Genomic DNA, 23,787 nt, shown 5'->3' on the forward strand with positions numbered 1-23,787 from the left:
ATATTTGTAAGAGAAGCCTAAGGAACAGTGGGAAAGCCAAATAAGCCCTGGGCCCCTCACTAGCTTCTCCAGAAAAGCTTCCGTTTTTATCTATTTTATATATTGGGCTTCTGTGGGAGATTCTATATGAAGGAAACATTCTAAAGTGATTGTAAAACCATGTTTGAAATTCATCACTCTTGGGGCGCCTGGGTGGCTCAGCTGGTTACATCTGACTTCGTCTCAGGTAATGATCTCACAGTTCATGAGTTCAAGCCTTGCATCAGGCTCCGTGCTAACACCTGGGAGCCTGCCTCACATTCTGTGTCTCCCTCTCTCTCTTCCTCTCTTTCTCTTTCTCTCTCTCAAAAATAAATATTTTTTTTTAAAAAATACACCACTCTTGAGAATAGACATGTAAACAGAATATTATCAGGTTCCATACTCCTAGACATAGCTAATTATATTGGGTGTTTAAATATTAATGAATTGTTGTGCACTAACAAGTATTTTAAAGACTAAATGACTACAAAGTTGCCTTATTGACAACACTGCCTAGGTTTTCAAATGACGATTCTAGTGTTAGTGAAGAGTAACTATCATATTGCAAAGTGATACAACTGGAACAGAAATCCTGAATGCTATCAGGATTTTTTCAGTAAACGTATGAAAATCCTCACTTAACTAAATGTAATACTTTAAAATTAGACTAGAAGGGCTTCTGCCACTTATTATCTATGTCATTTTGGACAGGTTACTTAATCTTCCTGAAACTTATCTGTAAAATGAGAGTAATATTTCACAAGGATGTGTTTGTGGGTTGAATGGGTAGTATGTGTAACATAGTTCTCTTGCATAGTGTTCAATATCCCCTCTTTCTTCCTTTTTACTTAGATAGTCTGTGTCGTAAATAGTAAAGTCATGATTATTTGGTTTAACTGACAGGCTCTAGAAGTTGTTCTAATTCCTGCTTCCTAGGCACAGCAGTCCATGTTCTGATTTTATTATTCTTGTCAGGAAAGGCAAGAAGAGACAGAGATGGGTCTCTGTGTTATGTACAGATAATGGTTTACAGAATATGTACAGATAAGGTACAGATAATGGTTAAGAAAAAGGTTTGCAAACCCTGGCTCTTGCGCTTAAATCTATATGATTTTGGTCCAGTAACCTTTCCTCAGCCTCAGTTATCTCATCTATGGAATAGGTATGATAATAATACATTATACTATAGGATACTGAGAGATAATACATATAAAGTATTTAGCACAGTGCCTCATAGTAGCAAAGACTGTAAATGGTAGTTATTTATTTATTCAGCAAAATACATTTTAAGTGTGTAAGATCGTCAGACTGGTACTTTCATCTCCTGGTATAGCCATTCCTGCTGGAACTTTGAGTTTATCTCCAAACTTGAAGTTCCTGAGTTCTAGAGTTTTTTGGGTCACATTGAACCTATCACCATATTTTTGCCCTCTCCAGATTACAGAGAATACATATAGATGGTTATTATATGCCCTTTAAATTCTGGCCAGGGTCTCAAAGCAGAGAGGTATTCCATAGGACCTTGAATCATACTGTTTTGTTTTGTTTTGTCTATTTATTTATTTTGAGAGAGAGCGAGCAAGCAAGCAGGGGAGAGGCAGAGAAAGGGAGAGAGAGAATTCCAAACAGTCTCCGCACTGTCAGTGCAGAGCCCTGTTTGGGGCTCGAACTCACAAACAGTGAGATCATGACCTAAACTGAAATCAAGAATGGAACACTATTTTTTTTTTAATTTTTTAAATGTTTATTTATTTTTGAGAAAGAGAGAGAGTGCAAGCAGGGGAGGGGCAGAGAGAGGGAGACACAGAATCTGAAGCAGGCTCCAGGCTCTGAGCTGTCAGCATGGAGCCTGACATGGGGCTCGAAATCATGAACTGTGAGGTCATGACCTGAGCTGAAGTCAGACACTTAACCAACTGAGTCACCTAGGTGCCCCAAGAGTGGAACATTTAACCGACCATGCCACCCAGATGTCCCCATATTGGTTTTTAAATGTGTAGCATTCTGTATGTTGTAATGAGGAACAAGGGAAGTGCATCTTCAAATGACTTGGGGAGAATTGCCTGTTTTGTAAGGGAGAACAAGGGAAGAAGCCTCCTAAACCTGACCATATCAGATTAGCCACTTTGTATTCTTAACGGCTGAAGTTAGGGTAAGAACACTGGGTCATCTAGACCCTTTCCTCCAGCAAAATATATTTGACCTAAAATCAGAGGTGTGATACATGTAAACCAAGCATGTCTTTCTGAATGGTTGAAAGCAGGCCTTTATGGTGTGAAAGAATTCTGTGTCCTACTTTGTCCCACTTGTATTGAAACCTTTCTTCTTTGAAAAGGAAAATACCCTTCATGAAAAAAATGAGAGCATGTGGAAATTCTGAACTAAATGAATACGGTTTTCAGAGAAGTACACAAATAAAGCATGACTCTGGTTTTCACTTTTTTGAAAGGATTAAGTTATCATAGATTAATTACTAATGGGTTAAATTATCATAGATTAATTGCTTTAGAGTCTTAGAACTGGAAAGTGACTTTTCAAATTATCTACATCAGCCAACTTTCTTTTCTTGTTTATTTTGAGAGAGAGAGAAAGAGAGTGCGCGTGCGTGAGCTAGCAGGAGAGGAGCAGAGAGGGAGGGGAGAGAATCCCATAGGTTTCCCACTCCACACTGGGCTTGACACAAACCCAGACATCATTACCTGAGCCGAAATCAGGAGTCTGGTGCTTAACCAACTGAGCCACCCAGTCACCCCAACCACTTTATTTTCAGGTGAGAGGACTATGGCCCAAAATAGGTGACTTGGCCATGCTGAATTTCACATGGATCGAATGAATGGAAAGAATGGGCCAAGAGCTAGATAACCTAATTCGGGAGCCATTATTTTTCCTATTATGCCATATTCCACAACTATTTTTCATGGTGCTCAGTAGTTGGAAAATCACTTTATTAGTTATTCTAGTGGGTTTACATGTGTTTTTGGTGTGTGTGTGTGTGTGTGTGTGTGTGTGTGTGTGTGTGTGTGTTTATTTAAAAAGCACTCATTTAGGGGCGCCTGGGTGGCGCAGTCGGTTAAGCGTCCGACTTCAGCCAGGTCACGATCTCGCGGTCCGTGAGTTCGAGCCCCGCGTCGGGCTCTGGGCTAATGGCTCAGAGCCTGGAGCCTGTTTCCGATTCTGTGTCTCCCTCTCTCTCTACCCCTCCCCTGTTCATGCTCTGTCTCTCTCTGTCCCAAAAATAAATAAAACGTTGGGGAAAAAAAAAAAAAAAAAAAAAAGCACTCATTTAATAATGGGCTTTGCTGTGGAGAGAAGTTGGGCGTTTTTCAGGATTGATCAGTATTGAAAATGTGGAGAGGTTTGCCCTCTAGTGCTCAACCAACAAAAGTACAACTGTCCAGTGAATTTTTATTACCAAGGGGCCTCTTCTTACAGGAAGTGGATATAAAAATGGAAAGGCAATGTGTAGGTGTGATACAGTGTGAGAAACTGCAGGGTGTGGTTTCTTTGTCTGCCCTGCTTTATGAGAGGCCTCAACTCACCCTGCATGTTCTTTCTTTTTTATTTGTGTGTATTTAGGTCCTATTAACAAACTCTTCCAGTCTAATGCCTTTATGTTTTCAATTATATATAAAATTTGGTGGCAAACCCCAGGCAAGCTGTGTAGACAAAAGCTTCTGTTGGTCTTGCCGTTTTACTTCATTCTTTTTAAGATTATTTCAATTGATGTGCATCCACTCAATTTTATGTTATTTATCTCTTGTCAGGGTGCCTCTTTTTCGCATTAGTGACCACCTTGCCAAAGACCGTTTTCAAACTGCAACTTACCAAGTTGCCTTTTCTTTCCTGATCCACCCTGTAGAGTTCTATTCACTCTTTGTCGTGCACATTTTCCCATAAGTGAAGGCAGCCATTAAACATGTTGTACTTCTGCATTTTGAGCTGAGTAGCTCTCCTCCCTGCTTCCCTCGTAGGTTTTACTTTCTGCACAAAGAAAGCACAGTCAAGTTTAGAGTAGCCCCTTAGTCTTGTCTTTTTAACTTCTCTTGATAAAGCCCTCAACCTGATTCTGAGAAATAAACACATAAGATATCTGGGATGAGCCATACTTGGCAAATTAGGAATAGAGGCATGTACTACTTACATTCAGTCTGACAACCCAAGAATATATAAGGACGTTTTTTGAGATGAAGTTACAATATTTTTTATTATCTATTCTTTAGTTTTTTACTATCTTAGTCTTCCCAAATGAAAGAAACTAAAACCTAGCAATTTGTTTTGCCTGATAAGCTCCCAGAATGCGGGGATCCTGTTTTATTTTTCCATATAGGGCACCTTAGTGATAAATTACAGGGGAGGGGCGCGCGCACACACACACACACACAGAAATACACACACTGAATCTGAAGCAGGCTCCAGGCTGTGAGCTGTCAGCACAGAGTTTGATGCGAGGCTCAAACCCACAAACTGTGAAATCATGACCTGAGCCAAAGTCGGATGCCTAACTCACTGACCCAACCAGGTGCCCCAAATTTTAAATGTTTCTTAAGGTAGCTATGGAACATGGTACAAATGGCATGGAGCTGAGAGATGATACATTGATGTTTGTTTATGTCAAACTATATTTTAAGTGTTAATTTTTATGATGAATTAAAAGCACTAGACAGGTATGCTAGGCATTCCACAGCTTGTGTCTTTGCAGACCTGGCCATTAGGATGGACCATTTAAAAGTTTTAGCTGCTTTATCTTCTCACTTTCCATCATGGTAACCCAAAGGGTAACTGTAGCCCATATACCGGAAATAACATTTCATTTAAATTATCTTACTTTCAGGAAGGTGACAGCAGTGACCGAGGGGTGGCTACTCAGCATTTAGTGATTTAGATTTGGTTTTAGTTTAGGATTTGCTCTTTTCACTTGATATTTACTTGCCAGTGACAGCTCTAGGCAAAGGAAGCACACAGTATTTTTTGGTTTTGATCTGAAATACTATCCCTGGTTTAGATATACAAAGAATTAGTAAGCAGCGCCTTTCCAGAGCAGAAGGGTTTCTGAAGGGATTACTTGGTTTTGAACCCCTTTCTTCTTTAATAACTGCAAACATAATGTGTGATCTGTCTTCCCTTTTAGAGCAAAGCCGGCGGGATGATTTGGAAGCCCTGGGCCATATGTTCATGTATTTCCTTCGAGGCAGCCTACCCTGGCAAGGACTCAAGGTATCCTTGAAAGTGCTCAGTGGAGGGCTTTGTTTCAATACTCAGTTGTTAATGAAGGGGTTGCTGACTTGACGTCTGCAAGAAGCACAATTGGGAAGATTGGCTGGTGCAGAGATGAAAAGCAGGGGCTGGTTATATTGTCTATACTGTAGATGCTTCCCTGGGCTTTGGGAGTTCTGTTTTGCTCACATTTGTCTTCTTCCCCTTGTGAATCCTTCTTCCTTGTTTTAGGGTTTTCCACAGTCTCTTTCCTTGTTCCCTCCCAGCCTTGGCACTGCTGCTTTTCTCTGTGTCACTTTCCTCCTCCACTACCATTATGTAGCAAGAAGAGTGTTCCCAGTGTACTGGGGAATTTCTGGAACAAATTGATGACAGCAGCTGCTACACATTTTACCAGCAAGGCCAACAGAGCTGGGTGTGCCCCTAAGGAGAACTGGAAAATATTTATTCATCCTATCAAGGCTAAGGATCCACCTGAACTAAAATAAAAATCCAGGTTTAACATTGCTGTTCATGTGTCTTATTCAGTAAATACCTATGCAGACAATAGCCATTCCTCGTGAAACATGTAGTTTAAATAGCCTTCCTTAGGTATCAGTACAGTGTATTTGTGTCAGAGTTAACTACTGATAATAATTTTAACCACTGTAATTATTCTGTGCCTCTGGCTGGTTAGACTAGGAAATGGTGAGCTTCTAACCCATTTTAAGTCCCATTTTAGATAGTTAAATGTGAGGTATATTTTTGAGTTGTGATTTATTTCAACATGTTAGTATGGAAAGAAACTTAATCAGTAGATTTAGGTACTTACACACCCCTTGGCCCCCTCCCTTTCTCCCTCCAGAAGGGCAGAATGATTCATTTGCTGTGCTTTCTAGACCGTTGTCCTGACAAGTAAAGCTTCTGCCCCTTCCCTTTGGGAAGATTTTATTTCTTTCCCCTTAAATTCTTCTCCTAACACTTCCTAGTCTTCTCCTAGTCATATGTATCTTTTCATTGGTATAGATAGCTGTCAGATAGAGTTTCATATTCTGTTTACTCATTACATAGCCAAGCAGTACGTTTGTGTATTAATTGAAACTCACTCACAGTCTACGAATCATTTTAGTGTCAGTTGTAGATCTAAAATTTCTCCAACTTTCTTTTATTTTATTTTATTTTATTTTATTTTATTTTATTTTATTTTTATGTTTTTATTTTAGAGGGAATGCAGGCATGCAAGCATAGGAGAGAGGCAGAGGGAGAGAGAGAGAGAGAGAACCAAGGCTCAATCTCACGACCTTGGAATCATGACCTGAGCTGAAATCAAGAGTCGGACTCTCAACCGACTGAGCCACCCAGGCAGACCTCTCCAACTTACTATAGAACACTGTTGCTTAAAACTGGGTGCAGCCAGCTAGGGAGAGCCTCACAAGAATCCGTTGAGGCTACACTGTTGGTCCAAGCTCCAGGAGCCTTCTGTCTATAATCCTGAACAAACTTAGTTTGCTTTGAGCTGCTGACATATATGAAGCCACCTGTTAGCCTGTTAGCCATGCCTCTATCATAGGTAACACTTTTCCCTCTGGAAGCACATTGTGGAAAGGCATTTTCTTCTACTACTTATTCCTTTTTTTTTTTTTTCCCCTATTCAGATTCACAGTAAATATTCTGTGGAGCCATCTGTCTGCCCCACACTTAGATTAGCAATATTTTTAATCTTATAATAGAACTGATCTAAGAAGGAGAAGGCTGAATTTTTGAACCCCAGTGGTCATGGGAGATTACTAAGCTTCTTCATTTTGAAAATAACTGCTATATGATATTTTTATTTCCTTTTCCTAACCACTCATCTCATTACATTTGATGGTGTTTATCTGAGACTACTAAATATATTTGCAAATAAAACCTTCCAGAACAGAGCAGACGTTAAATACATCATCTCTGTTACATTTCTTATTTATTAGAAAGAAGATTGAGCCTAGCAATTCCTGCCAGTTTGAGTGAAGCAACCATTGCATCCCCAGACATATTGGACCTCCCATACTTGGCACCTGTTTCCAAATAACTTTTTCCCTTTGCTCTACAGGCTGATACATTAAAAGAGAGATATCAGAAAATTGGTGACACCAAAAGGAATACTCCCATTGAAGCTCTCTGTGAAAACTTTCCAGGTAGGATGCTAGAAGGACATTCCAGCCATTGTGACTAAAACTTTGAAGTAGGTAGAGACAATGACTTGGTGTCTCTAGATAAGGGCGCTCTCTAGAAAATTCACATTTCCTTTTATTGTCATTTAGACCAAGACAGGTTTTATCACTTTCATTTGGGTCATAAGGAAAACACAAATATTCCTAACTTGGCTCAGAGCTTCTCACCATAGGAAGCATTCAGCTCATGAGCATGGCCTTTCACCTCTTTCCTACAGAAGAGATGGCAACGTACCTGCGCTATGTCAGGCGATTAGACTTCTTTGAAAAACCTGACTATGAGTATTTACGGACCCTCTTCACAGACCTCTTTGAAAGGAAAGGCTACACCTTTGACTATGCCTACGATTGGGTCGGGAGACCTATTGTAAGTATCCTGTTTTACCTCATCACTTCAGACCAGCACTACCTCGCTTGCCAGACTTTCTGCTTAAATCTATGGAAAAAACATTCCTTTGACTGTGGACTTTACGTATGCCAGCCTTTTCAGGGTGATGCCATAGGTTACAATTACCAGAGTTATAAAGCAGGAGCAACTCCTATATACGTTTTTAAGATTATGACCAGTATGGCCTAAGATACCAGAACTTAAGCCAGTTCTTAAGAAGAACTTTTGCTTGAATGATCCAGAAGCTGGTGCTACGTAAGCTGGTCCTGCTTCTGTAGAAGTGGAACCCAGCACCATAAGAAATTTTTTTTTATTATTCATTTTATTAAAAAAAATTTTGTTAAATTTTATTTCTTTTTGAGCATGAGCGAGGGATGGGGAGAGAGAGAGGGAGACACAGAATCTGAAACAGGCTCCAGGCTCTGAGCTGTCAGCACAGAACCTGACATGGGACTCGAGCTCATGAACCGCCAGATCATGACCTGAGCCGAAGTTGGATGCTTAACCGACTGAGCCACCCAGGCGCGCCTGTTTATTTTATTTTATTTTTTAATTTATTTATGTGAGAGAGAGATGGAGTATGAGCAGGGGAAGGGCCGAGAGAGAAGGAGAAAAAAATCCAAAGCAGGCCCTGCACTGTCTGTGTGGTACCCAACTCGGGGCTTAAACTCACAAACCATGAGATCATAACCTGCGTCAAAACCAAGAATTGGATGCCTAATGGATTGACCCACCCAGGCACCCATCATGAAAAACTTATGAATTAGTTCTTCTGGCCAGGAGTTCACAGTACCTGAGAGCAAGCTAACACATCACTGTAGGATGTTTTCTTATTTTTCAAGGTAAACTGCTCTCTAATGAGCTATTGAGGACCAGGTGGCCTCCCTTTTGCAGATAAGCAAAGTGAGAAGACTTGAAACTGCCCATGATGACTGAAAACAACAATTAACCACTGTTTTATTAGAATTGGAATGATGCTCTCCTTTGCAGAGTCATTAAGTCGGGCCCATCTTCCATTTGACTTTTTGTTATATTTTTCCAGCCTACTCCAGTAGGGTCAGTTCATGTAGATTCTGGTGCATCTGCAATAACTCGAGAGAGCCACACACACAGGGATCGGCCTTCACAGCAACAGCCTCTGCGAAATCAGGTATGTGCTGGACTTTCCTTGTTTCAGACATTCTACTTCTTACTAAAACCAAAATTTTTCGGCCTCTCTGCTTAAGTGTATATACTGAAATTAAATACAAAGGACTTGCCTTTTCTCAGGCATGTGGGGTGGCATTCCAGCATCCCTGGGTGCTATAACGGTACTGAGGTGTGGTCAGGCACCTGATACGAAGTATCCAGTCAAGAGAATTAGGACTTGTCCAAGTCTGTCGGCTGAAAGGGGCCATCTGCCACAGGCCCGAAAGACCTGCTGAACCACACAGGATCAACAGGGTAGCCCATTTGGGGTCTCATCTGTAGTCCAGTGTGGGGTACTCTCACTGGTGCTGGGGTGGCTTTTGGTCGTCTTTATTTTATTTATTTGTTTAAAAAAATTTTTTTTAATGTTTATTTATTTTTGAGAGAGACAGAGACAGAATGTGAGTGGGTTAGGGGCAGAGACAGAGGGAGACACAGAATCAGAAGCAGGCTCCAGGCTCTGAGCTGTCAGCACAGAGCCCGACGTGGGGCTCGAACTCACGAGCCGTGAGATCATGACCTGAGCCGAAGTTGGACACTCAACCAACTGAGCCACCCAGGCGCCCCGATCGTCTTTATTTAGTTTTGTTTTTGTTTTTGTTTTCTGATTAAGAAGAGTGGGTAATTTGGACTTCTAGCTGACCTGGGCATAAACTGGCACCTCTGTTCCACCTCTGCTCTTGTCCCCATGTGAATTCTAGAGCTGGCCAAGTAAAGTGAAGATTCACCTTTGCTTTAGGCCACTGCAGAGGAGACCATGCCATCCATCCTTCAGTGTTCATGGTTTGAGAAACTAATGGTCTATGTGAGAGGCTTCTCTCAGCCTAAAGATAGAGGAGGCAAAGACACAAAAATCAGCAAATTTGACAATATTTGAAGAAAGACGTCACTGATTGGGAAGGAAGTATGACAACTTACATCTTTATATCATATACAATTGACCCTTGAACAGCACAGGTTTGAACTGTGTGGGTCTACTTATATACAAATTTTTAAATAAATATAGTATAGTATTGTAAATGTAAATATAGTATTGTAAATTTTCTCTTATGATTTTTTTAATAACATTTTCTTTTCTCAATCCTTATTTTAAGAAAACAATATAATGAGTATAACATACAAAGTATGTGTTTATCAAATGTTTATGTTGTTGGGAAGGCTTCTGGTCAACAGTCAGCTATTAGTAGTTACGTTTTGGGGGAGTCAGAAGTTACATGGGGATTTTCTTTTTAAATTTTTTTTTTTTAATGTTTATTTATTTTTGAGACAGAGAGAGACAGAGCATGAACGGGGGAGGGGCAGAGAGAGAGGGAGACACAGAATCTGAAGCAGGCTCCAGGCTCTGAGCTGCCAGCACAGAGCCCGACGCGGAGCTCGAACTCACAAGCTATGAGATCGTGACCTGAGCCGAAGTCGGACGCTTAACCGACTGAGCCACCCAGGCGCCCCTACATGGGGATTTTCAACTTCACAGTGGTTAGTGCCCCTAACCCCCACGTTGTGTTGTTCAAGGGCCAGCTGTACGTTGCTAGGAGAAAACTGAAGACCCCAGTAGATAAATAAGCAAAGGATAATAAACAGATACACAACATGTTCAGTCATTATCAACTCTCAAATTAGCTCGTAACCCTGACCTCACGTTTTAATATTCACAGACATATTTATAATAAAATGCAAAAATGCTTATTTCAGATGCACATATGAGAAAGTACATAGGTTAACAATAGTGTATAGAAGTACATACACACAGGGAACATCTGACTGGCTTAGTCAGAAAAGCATGTGATTCTTGGTTTCACGGTCATGAGTTTGAGCCCCACGTTGGGTGTAAAGTTTACTTAAATAAATAAAACTTAAAAATTTTTTCTAAAAAGAAAGAACATACACATGTACAATGAAGTACTTGCACAAATATGGATAGACTCACCAATAAGCACATATTCTTGGCAAAATGTATGTCTTGGTAAGAAAAAATTATAACAGAGGGAAATCTGTGTATTTAGTAGCTAAGAGAGAGTAGACAGGCAAAAAGGTGGGGTTTAGCAAATCACATACACTAATTGGATCCATAGTTACATGCTTTAATCAAAGTAGTTGGCTAGGAATTACAATTTGACTGGCTTCTGATTGACACAGAATACTGTTGATTCTGTGGTTGTTCTCTTCTACCTCTCTTGTTAAAAGTGTAGCTGAGTGCACACTTAAACTGACACTCTGAGACGTGGCTCTGGACTTTGAAAATCCAGAATCAATTATTGGAATCCATTTTAAGAAAACAACCCACGATATAGATTAAGTTATGTGCATAAAATTGTCACAGTGTCACTTGAAACAAACATTTTAGAAATGATCCACTTATTATAAGGGAATGGTTATGGATCCAGCTGAAATCTTTTAGCAAAAAAAACTGGGTTATAATAAGGTAAATTGTAGTGGGCTTATTCAGTAGAATATTATGTAGCCACTTAAAATAATATTTAGGAAAACTTGTAGCAACCTGAAAATGTTTATGGTTTGTAGGGTGAAGAAATCAGAGTACAAAATTAGAATGACAGCATGATTTCCCCTCGGGGAAAGGGAAAATGAAAAAAATCAGTGGAAGGAGATAATGCCAACATATTAGAAGAAACAGATAATATTGTAGGTAATATTTTTCCAGACTATTCTATGAAGAAGTTACATTATCCTTTAATGAAAAATGCACTTAAATAGAAAAGGTATGGAAAGAAAAAAAATCAGTAGTCAGTAGTGAAGTCCACATAATCAGCATATCTGCCCGAGTACTCATGTTTTCAGAATATTTCAAATTAAAATAGGTATTTTCTATAGTTTTCCATGTCTTTTCTGCTTCAGTGAATTCTTAATCAATGCTGCTGTTTTGATTGGATTTTTAAAGTATGGGAAAAAGAGATGTTGAAAACCTGGATTGCCAGGGTGAAAAAATTAGTCAAAGCTAGTATCTGAGTAAAAGTACGCTGATTTTCAGTGTACTTTTTAAAAAATTATTTATTGGGGCGCCTGGGTGGCGCAGTCAGTTAAGCGTCCGACTTCAGCCAGGTCACGATCTCGCGGTCCGGGAGTTCGAGCCCCGCGTCAGGCTCTGGGCTGATGGCTCAGAGCCTGGAGCCTGTTTCCGATTCTGTGTCTCCCTCTCTCTCTGCCCGTCCCCCATTCATGCTCTGTCTCTCTCTGTCCCAAAAATAAATAAACGTTGAAAAAAAATTTTTTTTAATTAATTATTTTGAGAGAAGAGCAAGCAGGAGAGGGGCTGAGGGATGGTGGAAGGGAGAGAGAGAGAGGGAGGGAGGGAATCCCAAGCAGGCTGTATGCCCAACATGGGGCCCTATGTGGAACTCAGTCCCACAGCCCTGGAATCATGACCTGAGCTGAAATCAAGAGGCAAACGGTTAAACTGAGTGAGCTACCCAGGTGCCCCTCAGTGTACATTTAAGTGAAGGGTCTTTAAACTAGTGTGTATAATTAGGAAATCTTACTGCAGTGCAATAATAAGCTTCTTTCTGAAGAATTGAATCTTGAAATTCTCTCTGATTTCTTTTTTCTTTTTAGGGTTTTTAGTATCCCTTGGCTGCTAAGGGATTGAAATTCCCCACATTAATGCAAATTTTATACCTCTCTCCCAGCAGGATTCTGAATCCTTGCTGGGTTGAATTCTTTCTGCACTCTGGCCTGTGGGTAAATGTATTTCTAGTATCTGTTCTACCTTTACACTGTGTCTTAGTCTGGTCTCTTTGCTTTTATTCCATCTTTAGGGTTGTTTTCTTATGTTTTCAGGGTTTTGTGCTTGTTTTTTCAGAAAAATTGCAGCCAAATATGCCCTTTACATTACTCCAAGAATTGAAAGAAGTATGTTATTTTTTGGATTGGTACTTTTCAAGTTTTGAAATCAGCAAAAGAAGAAAGTAAAATCTCTCTTTGAGAGATCCTGACAAGTATTAACCTCACTTTAGGGGCAGCTAACTTTTTCTCAGCAACTTTGACTAAATAAGTCTAGCTGGAGACCTGCTCTGTGAAAGTATGTCCTGGGGATACCAAGATAAGTAGGGAGTCATTGTCCTCAAAGAATTGCCAGGTAGATCAGCCAGGTAGCCAGATAACCATAACACAAGGCAGAACAGAGAAGTTCCCCAAGTTTCAAATTATCATCATCAGAGATTGGAAGAAGAAGACATTTCATCTAGTTTGAGCATGACAGTTTCATGAAAGAAGGTGCATTTGAAGTGCTCTTGGAAGAGTAACGTGGACATGAAAGAGGCATTCCATGCAAAAAGGAAATATGAGCAACAAGAAGTTATCTAGTTCATTTTCCTAAAATACATGGTGTGAATAAAGGAGACAAGGCTAGGAAAATTATCTTGGAGCCATTTGATGAAGTTCCTGGAATGATGGGCTGGAGAGTTGATACTTAGTTTCACTAGGGAATAGGTAGGTACTAAAGGTTTATGAACAGAGAGGAGTGATGTGATCAAAACTTGGCTTTAGAAATTTTTTGGCATAGAACATAATAATGGCTTGACAGCCAGCCTGGAGACAATTAAGAACGCAGTGCATCCACTTCGGAGGTTAAGGGGGCCTAGATGGGCTGTAGCAGTGAAAAAATGATATAAGGGTGTGATCTGCCAGACTTGGTAGCCCACATGCATGTCAAGATGGAGGGAGAAGGATGAGTCAGAGTAGTTGCTGAGATTTTGAAGCCTGAATAACTGGGGGGTAGGTGGTATAATTACTGGAAATGGGAAAGTTGGGGGAGAAACTTCTTTGGAGTTTGATTTTAGGCATCTTGAGTTTTTGTCACATTTTGTTTTGTTTTGTTTTGTTTTGTTTTGTTTTGTTTTTGAAAGAGAGAGCACACGTGCATGTGCAAAGGAGGGGCGAAGAGAGAGTCTTAAGCAGGCTCCACACCCAGCAAAGAGTTGACCTGGGGTTTGATCCCATCACCTGTGCCGAAATCAACAGTCAGATGGTCAACTGACTGAGCCACCCGGGTGCCGCTAGGCATCTTGACTTTTATTTTTTTATTTTTTTATTTTTTTAATTTTTTTTTTTCAACGTTTATTTATTTTTGGGACAGAGAGAGACAGAGCATGAACGGGGGAGGGGCAGAGAGAGAGGGAGACACAGAATCGGAAACAGGCTCCAGGCTCTGAGCCATCAGCCCAGAGCCTGATGCGGGGCTCGAACTCATGGACCACGAGATCGTGACCTGGCTGAAGTCGGACGCTTAACCAACTGCGCCACCCAGGCGCCCCCATCTTGACTTTTAAATACTAGCAGTGTATTCCAGCTGAAGGTGGCCAACACGCAGAGGAGAACTTTCAAAACAAAAAACAAAAAACAGTGACATATTTGGAAGTCAGAGCATGGAGGTAACATTGATGATAGTGCCAACAGAGTCTCATTCTGGGTAAATCTGCTCTTCAGTTGTGGTGGAGGAGTGAGACTGGAGATTAACAGGCTGTTTAGTCCTATACTTAGAGTAGGAGGAGAAAGAAGGGGAGCTCAGAACTTGATTTTAGCTTAGCCCAAGGCTTTGGCCATAGGACATTTAACCTTTTGGGGGGGCCTCAGCTTTCTTAAATGTAAGCCTATAAATAAGGGTAGAGATTTTTGTTGCTTTGGTCATTGCTGTCTCCCTAACACCTAAAAACAACGTCTACAGTAGTAATTGTTTGAATGAATGAGTGAATGAATGAATGAATCTGTCAAATGAGCATAGATGAAGTCAGATGTCTGTTTAAAATATAGATTTTTATTTAACCTTCCATGAAAAATAAATTGCAAGCTTTTCTTCCTACTTGTTTTCTGTTTCCACAAAGATCCATTCTGCCTCCTTTGGCAGCCCGAGTAGGGCTAGACTGTCCTGAAGATGAAGGATGTTAAAAAAATAATAAAACAGGCTCTTGCTGTGAAGTAAGTTCGGGCAGTTGTATTCGTTCTCTTCCATTACAATGAGAATTTTCAGAGAAAATAGGCTTTGCTATTCTAAATTGTAGGTATATTGAATTGAGTACTATTTGGTTCCTAGATGCAGTGATAGATCTCAAATATGGTTCCCAAAGAACTGCATTTAAACTCACCTACATAGGGGCATCTGGATGGCTCAGTCGGTTAAGCATCCGACTTCGGCTCAGGTCATGATCTCATGGTTTGTGGGTTCGAGCCCTGCGTCATGCTCTGTGCTGACAGCTCAGAGTCTGGAGCCTGTTTCAGGTTCTGTGTCTCCCTCTCTCTCTGTCCCCCTCCTGCTTGCCCTCTGTCTCTCAAAAATAAATAAACGATAAAAAAATTTTTTTAATAAAAAAAATATTAAACTCATCTACATATACTAAATCTGTTTTTTACAACTATGTTAATATCAGATATTTAAGAACATTTTTTTAAATGTAAATTTTACCCAGCTAGGGAACTATAATCAAATCATGAGTTTGGATAGAACAAATACTGATAAAAGCTAGATCAATTTAGAAAATTACCAATGGATTTGTCTTTTCTGTTATTTTCCCCTTGGTATTTGTCCTTTCCCAGGTCCAAAGATGGTAAATCTTACCATGGCTGTGGTTCCTCTGTAAAGAACCATCCATTAGGAAGGGGTTGAAAAATAGTTCTGCCTCTTTCTACGTGGCAAGCTTCCCTTTGTATTCTCCGATCAAATGTGATCAGGAAGTAAGTCCTGGCAGTATCCAGAGATCTAATTTGGAGTGCAGTGTATTGCACTGTTGAAGGTTTTATTCATTGTGTTTGCTCAGTGTGCTAGATATAGAATCTTGCATTGACTAGGATGTGCGTGCAGGAGTATGCTTCCTGCTCTTTCTAAATCTAAGCCTGTGGCAGTCCTTACTCAAGTAAATGCTATACACATGCTACCATGGTTCAGCAATTTTGATAGTTACATAGGTTTCTGTGGGCATATGAAGAAGGGGTACTTGACCTAGGAGGTTAGGGAGAACAGATCTGTTTTGAGGTTGGAAAGAGTCACATTGGTCATCAAGAACTGTTAAACTCTATCAGACATGGTATCCTAACATCATAATATTGTATAGCACTTACTCATTTTTATATGTACAATATGTGTTCAGGGGAAATAATTTTATTTTTGTAATTTTCTACTCGGTGAACTGTTCATTTACAAATTATCCAGTTTGGCTGGGCAGGAAAATATGAATCAAATGTCAGAAAAGCCGATCTCTCATCCATCTAAAAGAACCATATTTAAACTAACTCAGTACCTTATAAACACACAAGAAATGAGCAATAAAACTTGAAAGTGTCGAGTCATGTTGAGTTTTGAAGGTGTTCCCCCAGTAAAAGTGTTTCAAGGGCACCTGGCTGGCTCAGTGTGTGGAACATGCACCTCTTGATGTTGAGGTTGTGAGTAAAGCCCCACATTGGATTTAGAGATTACTTAAAAGTAAAATCCTTTAAAAAAAAAAAAATTAGTTCAGATTTGTTTGTATCTTGACTCCCAAGAGATGAGATTAAAGGGATGTAAAGCCTTAGAAAAGTATGTTGTGGTTTAGTGCTGTGGTGCTTACTGGAAGAAGCTTGTTATAAACATAGCTTTTCCAAAGGAGAGATTAAGCCAGGTTGCTAAGTAGCCAAGATGGCCAAAGATCTTGCTAAAATGAATATCTTTATAGATTCTTTTGAAAGTCCAGTGGCTTTGGAAAAAACAAAAGTTGATTAATTCTCCATTCACTTCTTTTGACATAATACTACTTTGTTTTCAGCAAGGTTCATAGTTTGTTAGTTGAAGAGGCAGATGAGTGTGCTCAGAGAAAGTTTACGTCCCTTTGACCTGTGTGTAATTTCCTAACTTGCTGCCTGCTGTCTAGCAGGAACTTGGGTATAGAGATTGTACTTTCATCCTGTCACCCTCCAGCATAGAGCCCTGTGCAGAATGGGGCTGTCTCTCCTCATTTCTGGGACCTTTATCCAAAGGGAGACATCAAAACAAGGAAGTGTAAAGAAAACTGAAATTCAGTCATTTTCTTACCTTCTCCCATTTGTCACCTATTTGCTGCTACTCACCTCTGCTCTAATCCTATATTCCATATTAAAAGTTCTCTTTGTGCAGTGGTCCCTGGCTAGCTTAGTGAAGCACGTGACTCTTCATCTGAGGGTCACAAGTTCAAACTCCATGTTGGACGTGGAGCCTACTTAAAAATTATAAAAGTTTTGTGTAGTCTTCAATATTTTGTATTTCAGCAGACATCTTGTGTTGTAGGAAGGCGACTCTGGAGTAGTCCTACCTAGGTAAGTCATCCTTCTCTAGTTGTGGCAGGATGGGGATTGAAGGGTGGCTTCTACCCTTTTGAATAAGAATAAGCAGGGGCGCCAGGGTGGCTCAGTCGGTTGAGCTTCTGACTTCGGCTCAGGTCATAATCTCACAGTTCATGGGTTCAAGCCCTGCATCGGGCTCTGTGCTGACAGCTCAGTCTCGAGCCTGCTTCAGATTCTGTGTCTCCTTCTCTCTCTGCCCCTCCCCTGCTCACACTCTCTTGAAAATAAATAAATGTGAAAAAAAATTTTTTTAATAAGAATAACCAGGGTTTGAGTAGAGTGTTTCAGACCTCTGGAATGGTTCCATGATTTTTCTCAGAGCTTCGCAGAATTGACACTACTGTCTCTGTGGGCCTGCATTTATTGAATTTGGGAATAATCCCTCCCAGGTTATCAGTGATTTTCTAACATCTCTGATCTTCACTATCAAGGTTGTAGAATACAAGAAGGCATTGTTTACACACACAGCAGGTTGTGTGGAATCATCCTTGTCTGGCACAGAAATTTGGTTCTATTTCATGAACTTAACAGAAGAAAATTTTTTTAATTTTGTTGAAGTATACACTTCAGTAACCTTGCCACCTTTTAAAAATTTCATACCTAAGGTCAAATATGCTCCAGAAAAATTTTTTGAGGTATTTCTTGCCCCATTTTTTTCTCCTTACATCTTACCCCTACTACATTAAAAAAAATTTTTTTTTTTAGTATATGTGCTGCCAAAGCAAGCACAACAAAATTGTTTTTCATCTTGGAAGTGTGGTAAGACAATGTAATCTAGTGTATTCATTGCTAACTTTTTGGTACTACTCAGTCTCTATTTTTGCTAATTATAGCTTAAGACTGTAATTATATAATGAGGCCTAGAAGACCAGCATGTGAAACCAAAATGTTCTGTTTAGGTGGCACCTTATAGAGTACCTTGGGAGCCATAAAGTGAAATGGAGAAAGTTCTTTATAAATATAATCAAAATTAACTTTTCAGAATAACTGTATAACTTTATATAATGAATGGAATTCAATGATTTATTTGCTGCAACAGGAGAAAAATGTTTGCCTGCCTTTTGTTTCAGAACAGGAGCTTTATCTCTGATAAGTATTGGAAAGAATTTTCAAGCCATAGATGGTATCTGAGATGTTTTCAGAGACTATTTTCCTGCCCTCTTGTGTCATTGTCCCCAATGTCTGTCCGTTAATCCCTGCTAGATGACTGCTGGGAGAGATTCATTTCCTCTGCCCTAAATCACGGGTGGTGGTTTTGACTTTTTACACCAGGCTCCTCGGTGTTTCCCCTTAAGTAACTTTTGTTAGCTTTGTCTTTGATTTATGTTAAGCTGGATCGCCACTTTCTTATTTCCATGTTCATCTACTGGATAGTAAACCAAGCATTTCCACACAGGTAATGCAATCCCAACAGAAGATTTTAAAGCGTTCCCCCCAAGGAATTCCTACTGCTTGAGATTCCTGCTCCTGCCTTTGGGAATTTACACACTCCATGTGGACCTTTGCCTTTCAAGTAATGCAGAGAAATTGATATTGCTGAGTGACTCTTCTGTCCATCGAAGCTCCTGACTGCCTTTTAGATAGACACGTGTGCATGAGTGGTCTTTGAGAGTGAAAAGTTCACATGCCGATCTCCTCTACTGGTTTGCTTAGTAGGACTATATCCTGTGCTGATTCTGCCCAGTCCTAATCCCCTGTACACAGCATTGCCTAGAATACCTATCAGGTACACGAGCAGAACACTGTACTTGTCAAGATTCCTCAGTTTCATCTAGTTCCTGGGCACTCAGTTGCTTTCTAAAACTGGCAAATGACCCTTTCTCCTTTATCAACTTATATATACCAGTCTAAGCCCTTAAATTCTAGAAGGGAATAGCCACAGAGTTTAGTATTATGATGAAAAGTAATTCCCAAAGTGATGAACCGACAACCGCAGGTTCACATCTGTCTCTTGGTTTTGTTGCTTTCAGTGGCTATAGAAGTCACTGGAGGGCAGTAGTCTGGTGCAGTGTGCTCTTCATTCATCAAAGTGGAAGCATTTAGGAAGCAGCCTGGAATTGTTAACATTGTTTTTCTCTTTCTAAAAGATAAATAACACATTGCTTTTTTTTTTTTTTTTAATTTTTTTTTTTTTTTTAACGTTTATTTATTTTTGAGACAGAGAGAGATAGAGCATGAACGGGGGAGGGTCAGAGAGAGAGGAAGACACAGAATCTGAAACTGGCTCCAGGCTCTGAGCTGTCAGCACAGAGCCCGACGCGGGGCTCGAACCCATGAACTGTGAGATCGTGACCTGAGCTGAAGGCGGATGCTTAGCCGACTGAGCCACCCAGGCGCCCCAATAACACATTGCTTTAATGATGGAGATGGAGTATGACTTTAGGCCTTTGGAAAATGTCTTGCTATTTTTGAAATCCAGACATAAATGTTCATTCTTTGAATAAATTATGTATTTAGCTAGAATGAATATAAATAACTACATAGTCCTGTGAATCAGACAGTAGCATCAAACCAGACTTCTGATATGTGTTTCAGTAAAAAATGGAAATAGTAGTTGATCAGCTGTCCAGGTTTTGTTAAACTTAAAAGCATATGAGTTTTATACGTACATTTCTTGCCATTTTCATTCAGTTTTATCTGACTTAAAAACAAGCGCAAAACAGAGCATTCATGAAAAAAGTAATCACATTAAATATTTTATCATGGAACTCAAAACAACACTGAATGGCTTATAAATGTGTGGATATCGTTTAAACATTTAAAGTTTTTGAGAACTGACAGTTGTTCATAGTAGTTTAGGAGCTTAAGTAAAGTCCTAGAGGGAACTAAAGAAGCTATCATTAATACAAAATAGTTATTGATATTACTTATAGTATTAGAACAGATTTATTCTCGGGGCACCTGGCTGGCTCAGTTGGTAGAGTGTGCAACTCTTGATCTTTGGGTTGTGAGTTCGAGCCCCACATTGAGTGTAGGGATTATATAAAAAAATAAAAGATTCAAAAAAAAAAAAACCTGATTTATTCTCAAATCTCTACTATTAAGAAGATATGAGATTAAGTGCTCTGAGAATATGGATACTGTCAATAAATTTATAAAAACTAAGAGTATGTTATAAACCACAGTCTTATTTTGAAAAGTGAAACATCTGAACCTCTGTTGGCAGAAATAGTTGGAGGGACAGATATTTTGGGTACTTTTGATTCTCAAATGTGACTAGAGGTATAGAGAGCCAAACCCCTCTTTGGTTAGAGAATATAGCAAGCAAATTAATACAAGCTGCCTCCTTACAGAATATGCTCATTCCATGAGGAATATCAGAAAACATGGCCAAGATCCTTTACAGTGCTGTTACCCATGTGGCTTCATATTACATTAATAAAGATGAGTAAGTTTTAGCTGGTATATGAGGCTTGGGTTTGTTGTTGTTCTTTTAATGTAAAAAGCTTTTTTAGTGACTTACACTTGAGCTTTACACAACTCTTGTCAATGAGATACAGAAGAGGGAGACTGAGTATGAGTCTCAAACCACCACTTCTTTCTTTTTCTTTTTTATAAAATGCACCATTGATAGCTGTGAACATCTTTAAGATTTATTGCATCCTTGCTGGTTTTCGGGCAGAGCAGCAATATCACATCCCAACCCCTGCTGCTGTTTATATCAGCAGCAATTAAAACTTGATTTACCAATCCCTCATTGCTGCCTCTCCAACTCCTCATTTTTCATTTTGTAGAGCCTTAGGACTGTTACAGCTGAGCATCATGATGTTAACACCTCCTCAGCCATCTGGTACAGGGGAAGAGGCACCTAAACAGATTCTTCAGAACAAAAATCACAAATGAGCAAGATCAGAATAGTATGAGATCTAAAAAACAGGTAAAGAAGGAATGAAGAGAGCCTGAATGACAGCAGAACTGAAAGCAGAACTCAAAAAGGTTTTGGATTGAAAGCCCTCCTTTTTCTGGGGGAAAGATCTGCCTTTTGATATCTCGAGGAAAATAATTCATAGTAGTCCTATCTAAAACTATTTGTAATTCCAGACTAGAGGCCATTAGCTAGAGGAAGCAGGAAAACATTGTAGCCTTACCCACCACCACCCCACCTCCCTGGCCCCGCCATCTTTTCATGTTCTTGACCTGTGAACCTGTTTTGAAGAGATACTTTTTTCATTCTCTTAGATAAGAAAGTATATTCCAGCCACTGCCACTGCTCATTTTATTGTATTTGAAAGTCTTGTGGAGGTTTATGTTGAGAGTGGTAAACTCCCTAAAAGCCATATTATCTTGATTTCCTAATGCTAGGAATTTTCTGTATTGACTACTGTCTATTTAGGTAGATCTTTAATCAGTGAAATGATTTGTAAGTATGATTGTTCCTTTGTCCAATAGTCTTAACATTCTGAATTTGGTCTGCTTAGTGGCTACTGAAATTTTACTAATATGGATGCTAAAATTGATTCCAGCTTTTTGGTGGTTCCCTGGTGGTCCCCCCCCCCCCCCTTTTGGTGATTATTGTTTTTCTGTGTCTGGGTGAGGATGGTGTGCTGTAGAGTGTCATGTGTTGGCTCATTTGGCTGCAGTGAATGTAGCCAAGCTAACTTTTTTCCAGTGCTTTGCAGCGGTTGTTAGTTTAAAATCCAAAACGAAAACAAAACCCTCAAGGACACTAATGTACTTGATTTTGTTATTGCTTGCTGTTGCTTCACCTCTCCTTCCATATCTTGCTCTCATGCTTCCTAATGCCTGAGCAGACTGCATCGTCAGAGCGCCGAGGAGAGTGGGAAATCCAGCCCAGCCGGCAGACCAATACCTCGTACCTGACGTCTCACTTGGCTGCAGACCGCCATGGGGGATCAGTGCAGGTACTTAAAGCCTTTATTGCCTTTTCTTGGCCTTCTCAGCTTGGCTGGTGGAATGTTGACTTGCTTCTGAAACTTTGGTTCCTTTAAAAAGGAAACTTACTGCAAGGTTGAGCTGTTTCTATAGTTAACTGAATATCTGTGTGCTAATTTTCTGCCTAAGTAGACATGGAAGAATCACTGGATGAGATGATTGTTGGCTGTCATTGACTAAGAAACATCTCTGTGGTTTCTGATACTGATTTCTGGTTAAACTTGTCCTACAACCTTGATACAACTCATAATAAACTGTAAAAATAACTTCAAGGTACAAGTATGTTAGTGTCAAGTATGTGAATTTTAAAGACTTGAAATGTATAAAGTAAGTATTTTTTGGATAGAGGACTGCATATGTAGCTCATTTCATGATGATATGTGTCTTAGCACGTAACGTGAGAATGCTAATTGGTCCAAGCCAACCATTTTTGAATGCGTACCCAAGAAGTTGGGCTGTTTCTTTTTTCTTTCTGGAAAAAGTGTGGTCTTGGGGAATTATTTCTGATTTCATTTGGACTATTTTGAAGCTCTGTTGTCTCTAGTACATAAGAATATCTTGTGTCTCTTTACTTTTCTTATATGTCACTGTTTTAATAATCTTAACTCAAATACATCTTTCATACTATTTTTTTTTAATTTTTTTTTTTAATTTTTTTTTTCAACGTTTATTTATTTTTGGGACAGAGAGAGACAGAGCATGAACGGGGGAGGGGCAGAGAGAGGGGGAGACACAGAATCGGAAACAGGCTCCAGGCTCTGAGCCATCAGCCCAGATCCTGATGCAGGGCTCGAACTCACGGACCATGAGATCGTGACCTGGCTGAAGTCGGGCGCTTAACCGACTGCGCCACCCAGGTGCCCCATACATCTTTCATACTATTAAGTGACACCACCAGTTGGGGCACACAGGTGAACTCAGAGCTACCAAATCATATAAAGGGATAGACAAACCTTTTACATGTAGAAATGCATTTTGATAGGCTTGATTGTCTAGCATATGCTTTTTTATATGAAGTGATGCACTGAAGATCGTGTTATTCACAGGAAGTCAGGAGATAGCTGTGGTTCTGTAGAAAAAAACAAAAAAAATCAGAAAAACAGGAACATCTAGGTAAAAAAAAGTCTGTGTTCTAGGAAGCCACAGAACCCTAGATGCTCTCTCCCACCCCAGCAAAGACCAAAGACTTATTCTTTGCTAAGGGCAAAATAGAGGGGCTGTGGATAAGAGGAAATGAGGCACATTTTGAGGGAGGGGTGCTATCCTGAAGAAAAGGTACAGATACTAAATAAATGTGTGATCCAATCTTAAATACTTAAGACTGTAGTCTTTGCAGTCTCCCACTTGTGTAATTATTTTTAAGTTTATTTTTTTAACTTTGAGAGAGAGCGAACAAGAGAGGGACAGAGAGTGAGAGAGATTGAATCCCAAGCAGGCTCCACACTGGTAACATGGCACCTGATGCAGAGCTTGAACTCACTGACCATGAGATCAGGACCTGAGCCAAAATCAAGAGAGAGATGCTTAACCAACTGAGCCACCCATGTACCCCTGCAGTCTCTCACTTTTAAGTATAGGCAGCAGATGGAGGATTAT

At 39.8% G+C, this 23,787-nt stretch overlaps 1 protein-coding gene across 15 annotated transcripts in view; it reads left to right on the forward strand.

The window, feature by feature from the left end:
* The window catches only part of CSNK1G1 (casein kinase 1 gamma 1), a 160,591-nt gene that overhangs the window by 115,884 nt on the left and 20,920 nt on the right, over positions 1 to 23,787 (forward strand). For 6 of the 15 annotated variants that reach the window (XM_047862288.1, XM_047862287.1, XM_047862285.1 and 3 more), the window contains exons 7-11: positions 5,150 to 5,235; positions 7,304 to 7,388; positions 7,643 to 7,791; positions 8,855 to 8,962; positions 22,050 to 22,160. In XM_047862288.1, coding sequence (XP_047718244.1) covers positions 5,150 to 5,235; positions 7,304 to 7,388; positions 7,643 to 7,791; positions 8,855 to 8,962; positions 22,050 to 22,160 — 539 coding nt within the window. Of the gene's footprint in view, positions 1 to 5,149; positions 5,236 to 7,303; positions 7,389 to 7,642; positions 7,792 to 8,854; positions 8,963 to 9,701; positions 9,922 to 11,520; positions 11,993 to 18,694; positions 19,390 to 21,032; positions 22,161 to 23,787 lie in introns of those variants that run through there. The other 9 variants (XM_047862293.1, XM_047862296.1, XR_007152904.1 and 6 more) reach the window with 8 other exon arrangements.

Source organism: Prionailurus viverrinus, chromosome B3 (genome assembly GCF_022837055.1).
Source record: "Prionailurus viverrinus isolate Anna chromosome B3, UM_Priviv_1.0, whole genome shotgun sequence".
NCBI lineage: Eukaryota > Metazoa > Chordata > Mammalia > Carnivora > Felidae > Prionailurus > Prionailurus viverrinus.